This window comes from Apodemus sylvaticus, chromosome 13 (genome assembly GCF_947179515.1).
Source record: "Apodemus sylvaticus chromosome 13, mApoSyl1.1, whole genome shotgun sequence".
NCBI classification, from domain to species: Eukaryota; Metazoa; Chordata; class Mammalia; order Rodentia; family Muridae; genus Apodemus; species Apodemus sylvaticus.
Genome location: NC_067484.1, coordinates 41,214,777 through 41,226,812, shown reverse-complemented (window position 1 = coordinate 41,226,812; position 12,036 = coordinate 41,214,777). Strand labels below are relative to the sequence as shown.

At 44.0% G+C, this 12,036-nt stretch overlaps 1 protein-coding gene across 1 annotated transcript; it reads left to right on the top strand.

Moving 5' to 3' along the window:
- Positions 1–819: 819 nt before the first annotated feature.
- Tex43 (testis expressed 43) lies at positions 820–9,193 on the top strand. The gene is made up of 3 exons (XM_052155560.1): positions 820–1,853; positions 5,664–5,772; positions 8,984–9,193. Exons 1-3 carry the CDS (start codon positions 1,750–1,752, stop codon positions 9,191–9,193), a joined length of 423 nt encoding a protein of 140 aa, XP_052011520.1. The 5' UTR covers positions 820–1,749.
- Positions 9,194–12,036: the final 2,843 nt, after the last annotated feature.

Here is a 12,036-nt window from a genome sequence, read left to right as displayed (position 1 = left end):
GCTTGCAACCCCACCAGCAGTGGAGGAGTGTTCGTTCCTCTTTCTCCACATTCCTCTCCAGCACCTGTTTTCTCCTGAGTTTTTGATCTTAGCCATTCTGACTGGTGTAAGGAGAAATCTCTGGATTGTTTTGATTTGCATTTCCCTGATGACTAAGGATGTTGAACATTTCTTCAGGTGCTTCTCAGCCATTCAATATTCCTCAGGTTTTTCAACAAATGGTGCTGGTTCAACTGGAGGTCAGCATGCAAAAGAATGCAAATTGATCCATTCTTATCTCCTTGTACTAAGCTCAAGTCCAAGTGGATCAAGAACCTCCACATAAAACCAGACACACTGAAACTAATAGAAAAGAAACTGGGGAAGACCCTTGAGGACATGGGCACAGGGGCAAATTTCCTCAACAGAACACCAATAGCTTACACTCTTAAGATCAAGAATTGACAAATGGGATTCAGCCATTAGAAACAATGAATTCATGAAATTCTTAGGCAAATGGATGGAGCTAGAGAACATATTAAGTGAGGTAACCCAGACTCAAAAGGTGAATCATGGTATGCACTCACTAATAAGTGGATATTAACCTAGAAAACTGGAATACCCAAAACATAATCCACACATCAAATGAGGTACAAGAAGAAAGGAGGAGTGGCCCCTGGTTCTGGAAAGACTCAGTGAAGCAGTATTCGACAAAACCAGAATGGGGAAGTGGGAAGGGGTGGGTGGGAGGACGGGAAGAGAAGGGGGCTTATGGGACTTTCAGGGAGTGGGGGGCTAGAAAAGGGTAAATCATTTGAAATGTAAATAAATTATATCGAATAAAAAAAAAAGAATTGACAAATGGGACCTCATAAAACTACAAAGTCTGTAAGGCAAAGGACATTGTCAAAAGGGCAGCCGACAAATTGGGAAAGATCTTTACCAACACTACATCCGACAGAGGGTTTATATCTAAGATATACAAAGAATTCAAGAAGGTAGACTCCAGAGAGCCAAATATTTCCCTTAAAAAATGGGGTACAGAGCTAAACAAAGTTAATTTCTGTGTGCATGAAAGGGGAGGTGTGGGGGCCATGCATGTGGTGGTTAGAGGGCATTTTGTGGAGTCAGATGATGTCTCTTCCCTTTAAGTGGTTTCTAGGTTACAGGGCCCCGCACCTCAGACAGCTTTATCTGCTGAGCCCTTGCAGTCTTACAGACAGAAACTTAAGTCTGTACTGAAGCCTCTTACCATTTGTTTGCCAAGAGAAAATAATAGAAGCTTTGTTTATCTTTTGGAGACGGGGTCTCCATATGTCGTTCTGGCTGTCCTAGAATGCACTATGTAGATCAGGCTGGCCTCAAATTCCCTATGTAACCAATGATAGCTGTAAAACATCTAGTCCTCCTGCCTCTGCCAAGTACTGAGATTACAGGCGTGTACAGGCACACTTGGTTTGTACAGTGTTAAAAGACCAAAGCTAAAGTTGAGTCAGGCTAAGCAAGTACCACCAACTGTACTGCATCCCCAGGCTCCAGTCCTCCATATTTTTTCCTTTGTTAAATTTGCAATATTTCCACATACTCTCATTTTTAAACCATCATGTTTTCCATGAAGATGTACACACACAGCAAGGAGCTCTGACCTGCATACTCTTAGCTGCTGAGGGTTGCTGTGGCGTTAACGACGATTGTTACATCAATGGCAGGCGTTTCATCAGAATTAGACTGTGGGAGGTTCTAGGTGAGAATTCTGTCATTCTGCCAGTGATGGCTTCAGAAAAAGATGTGGGTCCTGCCTTGCCCAAACTTGACAACAACCAACCAGCAGAGAACACATCCAAACCTGTTGAAAAGCAGCCTCAACAGCTCAGGTAAACAGGAGGGGCGGGGAGGCGGCGATTGGTCATCCGCAGACTTTTCTCGGAGTAAATCTTTACTCTTTGGGTGACAGTGAGACTGGTAAGGGAGCACATACACACTTGGTGAATGAAGCTAGACTCTGACAAGCTCCAACTTTATTCTTCCACAGCTTACATATCCTAGCAAAACAGTATAAAAATTACAATATCGTTATATTCTGTTTTTCTTCTAGTGAATGATTATTAAAAAAAAAAAACCCAATACCTTTACATGAATAAATGTTTTATGTATTATAGATAAAAAATTATTTCTGGGCTGGAGAGATGACTTAGCAGTTAAGAGCACCCACTGCTCTTCAAAAAGTCCTGAGTTCAAATCCCAGCAACCGCATGGTGGCTCACAACCATCTGTAATGAGATCTGATGCCCTCTTCTGGAGTGTCTGAAGAAAACTACAGTGTACTTACATACAATAATAAATTTAAAAAAATTTCAAGAACCCATATGCATTCATGTCTAAGCAAGTTGCTATAGATTAACAAAGTATAAGCAAGATGTTTTTCTCAGCCAGTTTTTCTTACTGGCAGGCTGTGATTTGTAGTTACAGAGAACCAACCATACTATTAATCTTATAAAAAAATCTTAAAAGAAACACAAACATATTAAAAAGTCATTTCTATTTTAAATCCTCAGGGTACATACCTACTCATTAACATTTTATTTATTTATTTATTTATTTATTTTTAATTAAATGACAAGAGGCTGAGGGCAAAAAACGGGTACAAGAAATGAGTGCCTGGATCATCAGCCCAGCTTTAAGGAGAAAGGCAAACGCACGGCCCAGCCTGTGCTAGTAAAGCCACCATTTTCTTGTTCCCTGCCTCAGTCCCTCAGTTATCAAAAGTGTGCCTTTCTGAACTTAAATTGCTCCCCAAGGTTTCCTACATCATGGCCATCTTTACCTGACTTTGCTAACAATCCACATCTCCAAAGTCTAAGGATGGGGGGGAATCATTAACCCGCTCCAGCAGCCATGTTTGAAAAAGATCAATCACAAGTTCTAGGCCAGCCTGGTCTACAGAGTGAGTTCCAGGACAGCCAGGGCTACACAGAGAAACCCTGTCTCGAAAAACTAACAAAGAGAAAACGATCAATCATTAATACTGTGTCAATGACACACAGCTCTTAATCCCAGTGAAAGACTGGAAACCCCCTAAGAGTTTTATACAATTCATTGATTAGGAGGGACATGATGGCCACAGGCCATGAATTCTAAAGCTGTTTTGCTTTTCCTTGTGCACAGCCCCCAACACAAGCCTGCCAATAAGTAAAGACCTCAGGAGTCTAGGCTGGTGGTTTGTTGGGTTCAGTTAGAGACAGAACAGGGCCTCACACATGTTAAGCCAGTGCTCTGCTATTGAGTTTCCCCCTCCTCTTCCACATCACCCCCAGGACAGGGTCTCAAGTAGCCCAAGCTGAATTTGACCTCCCTATATAGCTGAGAATGACTTTGGCCTCTTTCTCTTCTGCTTCTACAGAGCTAGGGATACAGGTGTTATACCACCAAGCAGTACTGGCAGTGGGACTCGGGCTTTAGACACGTTAGGCAAGTTCTCTACCACCTAACCTGCACCCTTGTCAGCCACTTAAAATGGTTATTTTTCTTTTTTATTTAAAACATTTGCTTACATGTGTTTGCATGAGTTTATGGGTCTCTCTCTCTCTCTCTCTCTCTCTCTCTCTCTCTCTCTCCTTGGAGGCCAGGAGAGGGTATTACATTTTAGGGGACTTGGGCCCACAGGCAGCTGCGAGCAGCTGGCAATTGAACTCCTGTCTTCATGGTGACAGAACACTCAAGTGCTCTTAACTGCTCAGCCATCTCTGCAGCAGCCTTGATTTTTTTTTAAATTGAAAATACTTTTTTCTCAGATGAAATACATCCCAACCACAGTTATCCCTCCCTCCACTCCTCCCGACCCTCCTCCCTAACTCCCCTGTCCCCCAGATCCACTCCCCTTCTGCTCCCTCTTCAGAAAAGAATAGGCAAGGCCAGGCGGTGGTGGTGCATGGTGGTGGTGCACGCCTTTAATCCCAGCACCTGGGAGGCAGAGGCAGGCAGATTTCTGAGTTTGAGGCCAGCCTGGTCTACAGAGTGAGTTCCAGGACAGCCAGGGCTACACAGACAAACCCTGTCTCGAAAAAAACAAATCCAAAAAAAAAAAAAAAAAAAAAGCAGCTCTGGTTTCAGAGGGTTAGTCCATGACCATGTGGGGAGCATAGCAGCAGGCTGGCAGGCACAGTGCTGGAACTGAGAGCTCATATCTGGTGAAGAAGCACAAGGCAGAAAGAGGGAGCTAACTGGGAATGGCAAGGGCTTTTGAAACCTCAAAGCCTGCCCCCAGTGGCACACCTCCTCCAAGAAGGCCACACCTTCTAATCCTTTCCAAACAGTTCCACTACTAAGGACCAAGTATTTAAATGAACATATGAACCGATGGAGGCCATTCTCATTCAGAACACAACAGTCTTCTCCTTGGAGTTTACACAGAAAGCTTAATGCTACATACACAGAGAAGTTCGTTCTGACTTAAATACAGAACGTGGATAAAGAATCCAAATCAAACCAGGCAGGGGTGGCACACGCCTTTAATCCCAGCACTTGGGAGGCAGAGGCAAGGGTATTTCTGAGTTTGAGGCCAGCCTGGTCTACAGAAGTGAGTTCCAGGACAGCAGGGGCTATACAGAGAAACCCTGTCTCAAAAAACCAAAAACCGGAAAAAAAAAATTGGGTCTTTCCTGCCACCTTTTCTTTCTTTTCTTTGGCTTTATATCTCCTTTTAACAATTCAAAGATATAAAACAACTTATGGTTTACTATATTTACCCTTTTTTAAAGAAATATTTATTTATTTTATTTATATGAGTACACTGTCTCTGTTTTCACACACACCAGAAGAGAGCGTCAGATCCCATTACTGATGGTTGTAAGCCAACATGTGGTTGTTGGGAATTGAGCTCAGGACCTCTGGAAGAGCAGTCAGTGCTCCTAGCCACTGTCATCTCTCCAGCTCACTATATTCACCTTTTAAAAAAAAAAGATTTATTATATATAAATACACTGTAGCTGTCTTCAGACACTCCAGAAGAGGGTATCAGATCTCATTACAGATGGTTGTGACCCACCATGTGGTTTCTGGGATTTGAACTCAGGACCTTTGGAAGAGCAGTCAGTGCTCTTAACCACTGAACCATCTCTCTAGCCCTATATTCACTCTTAAAACTAGATTGTAGGGGCTAGAGGGATGGCTCAGTAGTTGAGAGTAACTGCTGTTCTTCCAGAGGTCCAGAGTTCATTTCCTGGCACCCACATTGAGCAGCTCATAAGTGCTTCTAATTCCAGCTCCAGAGACTCTGATGCCCACTTCCTGTCTCTGCAAAGCACCTTCCTGCACATCTACACACACCAAATAAAAATAAAAATCTGGGTTGTATGGCCATTTGTAGTTGGATCACACACCCTAACTTGATCTTGCTGATACTTGGGTTGGTTGGTGCTGTGGAAAGTTCTCACTGTAGTAGCCCTGTACTCAATAAAGAGACTAGGATGGTTTCCACAGCAATTCTCTTGCTTCCTGACTGTTGGGACATCAGGCCTGAGCCACCACAGCCTGATGGCTGCCTGCTGAGAGACTTGAAGGGTTGGCTCACTGTTAGATGAATCTGTAGCAGCTGTAGGATCTGAGGAACACAACCGTGTCCATCCCTTCATGTGACATGGACACAAGTTAACTCAAGATCTCCTTTCTCCCTTCCTAATCCTCAGGTGTGACGATATTCACTTGCCTCGGTTCTCACTAAAGCAAGGGATGATCCCGACACGTTACGTTATGCCTTGGAAAGAAAACATGAAATTCAGGAATGTGAATCTAAAGGTATTTTCTCATAAATATTTGGGCTAAAGCCTGCCTATGACTGATAGAGATCAAGCTGTTTTCCGCCAAGCCTGACAGCTTGAGTCTGACCTGTAACCCACAGGATGAAAGGAAATATTTGAATCTTGCATGTAGTCCTCTACACACATGTGTGATCATAAACTATACATGATGATAAAAATTAACATAATCACTAAGGCATATATATACACATATACATACACATATACATACACATATACATACACATATACATATATTGGTGTAAAACAAAAATAATGCAAATACAAACTTAAAATGGATACACTACTGTCCTGACCCACGGGACAATCAACAGGGTCCCCGGAACTACCTAGGGAAAGGCGAGAGACAAGAGACACGAGAGATGGACAGCAAGTCTGATTCGGATCAAGCTGTCAAATTTTAATTTTTACACAAGGCATTATAAAGGCAAGCAAGCAGGTGTGGGGAGGGGTGAAGGGGGGAAAGTCATTGTATTCGGGGAAACAATTTCAGGGGGCTAGCATCAGTTCTCAGGAACAGTTTCTCAGAATTGTCTCTCAGAATCTCAAGGAAGATTTGGCAGGTGCAGTAGGAACTTGGCATCATATATCGATCATGAGGAGGTGAAGTGGAAAGGAGTTGCTATGGTAACTTAACCACAGGTGAGCTTCGTTTGTTGAAGCCCACTTGGGTGAGCTCTGTATGTACTGACCATCTAGCTTACTTGGCTAATCTTTAAACTACTACATTTCCTTCTAAAGGCAGCCTAGAGAAAGCAGGCTAGAAATGGCTGAAAGGAGGGGATTTCGAGCTCTCTGTGAGAATGGCTCCTGGCACACTACAGCATTTGAGAAGGTCAGGTCAGACTCACTTGCCATGTTGGAGGCTCAGCAGGAATAGGTATCGTGAATAGTAAAGTTACAACACAGGACCTATATTTTTAGATTGTGCTAAATATTCACCAGGGAGCCATGAAAACGGTTGGACTAGATTCACAGATAAGACTTGCCCACTTAGTACTAGCTGATTTGAAAACATTTTCCAAATTCAGATTGGTTATTATACATCTCTTCTCCTTCCTTCCCTGCCTGCCTTCCCTTCCTCCTCCTTCCTTCATCTCTCTCTTCCCTTTCTCCTCTCTCTCTCTCTCTCTCTCTCTTTCTCTCTGTCTCAACTGTCTCAATTCTAGAGCCCAGGTTGTCCTAGAACTCACTATATAACCCTGGCTGGCTTTGAACTTATGACCGCCCTCCTTCCTCAGCTTCCCCAGTGCTAGGATCATAGGCATGAGCCACCAAACCTGTCTAGTAAGTTGTCTCTTTAGTGAAGTTAGAATGCATTATAGTATAAATAATTTGCAAATTTCAATAGAGTAAATAGTTAATGTTGAATACGAATATGTTTTGGCAAGACAGAAAGAAGTCTTACAAATTATTTTATGAAGGATAAAATAGATTATAAAACATGGCTCATTATTTCTTTATGAAATGCTCATGTACAATGCTACCCTAGATGTGCGCTTTTACCTAATACTTTAGAAAAACAAAAATCTAAAGAAATTAAAACTCAGGTATCAAGTGCCAGATCTATATATATATATGTATATATATATATATATATATATATATATATATATATATACCTAATTTTTGTGGAGACAGGGTTTCTCTGTATTACCCTGGATGTCCTAGAAAACTCACTTTATAGGCCAGTCCTCACAGAGATGCAGCTGCCTCTGCCTCCTGAGTGCTGAGGTTAAAGGATAAAAGGCACTGTATACCACCATGCCTTGTTTTTCTTCAGTCTTAGTACTGGGCTTTACTTCAGTCTGATGGCTTAACAAATAGCATTGCGTGGTCACACATTACTTGAACTACCTTTTCACCTATGAGAAATAGAAGGTTTATTTAAACTTTATGACCTGGGTGTATTAAAGCTCACATGCTTTTATAAAAGGTATGTTTCATTTATTTCATGAGTAAATAGATGTATATAGCATGTGGGTGCACTGGTTCACTCACCATGTGAGCCCCAGGGACTGAACTCAGATCATGAGCCCTTTTCTTTTCCTTGAGTTTTGTTTTTTTGTTTTATTTCAGTTTTGCTTTGGTTTGCTTTGGTTTGGATGTGAGGGCTGACATCCAGGCTTACCGCATTGCTAAGCACAGTGTACCGTTGAGCCCCCATCTGCAGCTGGATCTTGACAGATGTTAGGATGTTTCACTTTTACAGCGTACTTTAATGTATTACCGACAATTTTTACAGTATTCCCAGTGACTCTGTGTTCACGGAGTTCTACCTTAAGGAGTTACCATGGCATATAAAGAGAATTACTGACATAGCATGCTCACACTGAGTAACTACGAATACATCCTAGCTTATCTTTCCTTTTCCTTAGATGGTGATGTGCTTACATAAATGCAATTTAAAAGTTAAAAAGAAAAGAAAAAGCAGGACATGGTGGTACACACAAGGCCAGCCTGGTCTACACAGGTCCAGGACAGCAATGGCTACCTACAAAGGCTACCTAGTGAGATCCAGAGAGAGAGATGGGGGTAGAGAGGGGAGAGAAAGAACTCTGGAAAGAGTGTACTTGGGCAGCAAGGTTCTCAACCTGTGGGTCGCGGCCCCTTTGGGAATAAATGACAGGGGTCACATGTCAGATGTTTACATTACTATTCATAACAGTAGCGCGTTTATGAAGTAGCAAGTTACGAAGTAGCAAGGACATCATTTTATGGTTGAGGGTGACCACAACATGAGAAAGTGTATTAAAGAGTCGCAACATCAGAGATGTTGAAAATCCCCGGCTTACTGATAAGAGCCCTGGCTGCTCTTCCAGAGGACCTGCCTTCAATTCTCAGTACCCACATTAATAATAAATTCTAGTCACGGAGTCAGGGTTGGAGAGGAGACAAGAAAAACGCTTTAAACCTAACATAAAGCCGGTTGGTGGTGGCGCACGCCTGTATTCCCAGCACTTGGGAGGCAGAGGCAGGCAATTTCTTGAGTTCTTGGTCTACAGAGTGAGTTCCAGGACAGCCAGGGCCAGGGCTTACAGAGAAACCCTGTCTTGAAAAAGCCAAACAACAACAACAAAAACAAAACAAAACCAAAAACAAAACAAAACAAAAAAACCCACAAACCTAACATAAAAATGACAATCCGGTTGTGGTGCGCAGTTCAGCAGAACATTTTTCTCTCTTAGCAAGCAGAAGCCTGTGGGATCTACGCTGGCCCCTTGGAAGATTCTCTGTTCTGGGGTTACAGTGAGCGGCTTTGCCATGGAGAAGATCGGAAAACTGTCCTGAAGAAAGGCCCGCCAGAGATAAAGATTGCAGACATGCCTTTGCATTCGCCTCTCTCCAGATACCAGAGCACGGTGATCTCCCATGGCTTCCGGAGGCGACTCATCTGATCTGTGGACCGCCGAAGTTGCTGTCATTTGGTAGCGGTAGCGGTGCACTCGCCGAGCGCGCAAGACGCTCAGGGCTTGAGCCCCACCATGACTAAAACCTATTAGTAGATAAAGTAGTTCAGTCCCTTGCCTTCCCTCGGTTCTGGTGCTTAAGTTCATTGCATTTTTGCCTACAAGTCTTATTTGTTTAACGATCGTAAGTCAATAGCATAATATACAGCTCTTAGGAGCTTTAGAAAGGCCATCAGTTCTGAGGCAATCTGGGGTGATGTGGACGAGGAAGGAAACCACATTTTCGGTGGATTTCATACAGGCAGATAAATAGCAATGGATGGGTTCAACCCTACTGTCTTCTGCATTCAATCCCAGTCACTGGGAGGTCATGGGTCAAGCTAGCTGCTGTGCCCTGTAAACACAGCTTGGCTGCAGACATCCCCTGGCCCTACAGTCTTCCCACCTCCACTTTTGCTTTGATCCAAGTGTTGGGGAGAAGAGAAGTAGCAGTGGTGGCGCACACCTTTAATCCCAGTGCTTGGGAAGCAGAGGCAGGTGGATTTCTGCGTTTGAGGCCAGCCTGGTCTACAGAGTAAGTTCCAGGACAGCCAGGGCCAGGGCTACACAGAGAAACCCTGTCTTGAAAAAACAAAACAAACAAACAAACAAAAAACAAAACAAAAAAAAAAGAAAAAGAAAGAAAGAAAGAGACATAATAATATTTTGTCCTATTTAGATCTGAGCTCCATAGTCTGTAGACCAGGCTGGCCTTGAACTTAAATCTGTCTGCCTTTGCCTCTGGAGTGCTGGAACTAAAGGTGTTTGCCAGAGTTTTTCTTTCCCTTTTGAAAGCATCTTACTATATAGGGAATGGGGTTGGGGAGTGGGGAGAGGAGAAGCAGCTTCTGAAAAGAAGTTGACATAAAATTACCCTTCAGGATAAGCTTGTATTATTGTTTGTTTGTTTGTTTGTTCTATGAAAACGGGTCTGGGGTGTAGCCTGATTAAAAAACGGGTCTTGGGTGTAGCCTGATTGTCCTGGAACTCTGTGTAGACTAGTCTGGTCTCACATTCAAAGATCTGCCTGCCTCTGCCTCCAGTGTGCTGGGCTTAAAGGTATGCGCCACTACACCTAGCTAAAAATTATTTTATTATTTTTGTTGTTGATGTTTGAGACAAGGTTTCTCTATGCAACATCTCTGACTGTCCAAGAACTTGTTTTGTAGAACAGGCTGGTCCTGAACTCATAGAGATCCGCCTGTCTCTGCCTCCTGAGTGCTGGAACCTGCTGTGCCACTACTGTCCAGCTAGAATGAGCTTTATTGGTAAAGAGAGCCTTGTGGTCCTGGAGCTTTGGGGACGTGATCAGCCTTATCAATGAGAGAACAATTAGGAGAGCATGATGGGACCTTGGAGAGAAAGAGACACACACACAGACACAGAGACAGAGACAGAGACAGAGACAGACAGAGACAGACAGAGACAGAGACCTTCCCTTCAAAATCCACAAGGAGCTGCATTAGCAGAGAGAATGTATAGCAAGGGAAACCTTCAAACCCCTTCAGAAACACAACCCAAGAAAGAGGTTTTAGGGAATAGTTGCAAGTTCTGTTCCAGGTGGTTTAGCTTGGCGCAGGCCTTGTGCCTGGAATCAGGGAAGTGCCCATAAAGCTGATAAAACTTGTGCTGGGCAGTGAGCAGAGAGGCTGGGCTGAATTTTTTCCACATTTCAGGTACACAGCTCTTTGACAGATAGCTAGAGAGGCATAGCATGATTTCAGGGGCCCAGAAGGAGACCAGGACAAAGCAGCCAAAGGATCTGGAATCTAAAGATTCTCAGTAGGCTTTGAGTGTTAGATCACACAACTTTCAGCTGCCTCTCTCCCAGAGCTCCGCCTACAGGCCTGAGAGCCCACAGGCTCCTGCTGTGAGAGAAGGCATACAGAGAGAGGCAGAAAGCAAGCCCGGGGTCTCCCTCTTGTAACTGATAAATTCATGGTGCTATCTAATAGGACCTGGCCGTTTGGCGTCACAGTTTACTTGGTGTGGAACTTCTCATCACATCCTGAAAATTTGGAGAAGTCGGAAAATCCCCTTTACTGGGAGGATTTCTTTTTAAAGACATCGAAATGTTTACTTCTGCGCATGTGTGTTAAGGTCAGACTCACAGGAGTCTGTTCTCTTCTTCTACTATGTGGATCCTAGAGATTAAATGCAGGTGGTCGGGCTTGAAGACCCTAAACAAACACATTTACCTGCTAACCATCTGTAGTGGCTGTTGCTGGTTGTCAACTTGACTGTATCTGGAATGAACTACAACCCAGAATTGGAAGGCTCACCTGCGATCAGATCTTGAGGCTGGCAGACACAAGTTTCCAACCTGGATCTTGGCATGGAGATTTGAGATGTAGTGGCTACTGAAGGAGGCTGCAGGATGATGAAGTAGGGGGGAGTATAGGTGAGTTAGGTGAGTGTGGCTAGGTGGTGTGGGGGAAGGTGTCCAGGCGGGCCCTTGCCTGGGCACCTCTGCCCCTAAGGGACCACACACACACAGACATGGTATAGAATAGAGTTTATTCAGAATAGGAGATGGGAGTTAGTGGTAGAGAGAGAGAGAGAGAGAGAGAGAGAGAGAGGGAGAGAGGGAGGGAGAGGGAGGGAGAGGGAGGGAGAGGGAGGGAGAGGAGAGAGTGGAGGAAGGAGAGAGTGGAGGCCGGCCATGACCGCGTGGAAGGGGGGGGAAGAGAGCCCCAGGGGCAGAGAGGTGAGAGTATGTGGGAGAGCGGAGAGCAAAGAGGGAGAGGAGGAGCAAGTAGTCCCTCTTATAGTGGGCCAGATCTCTGGGGCAG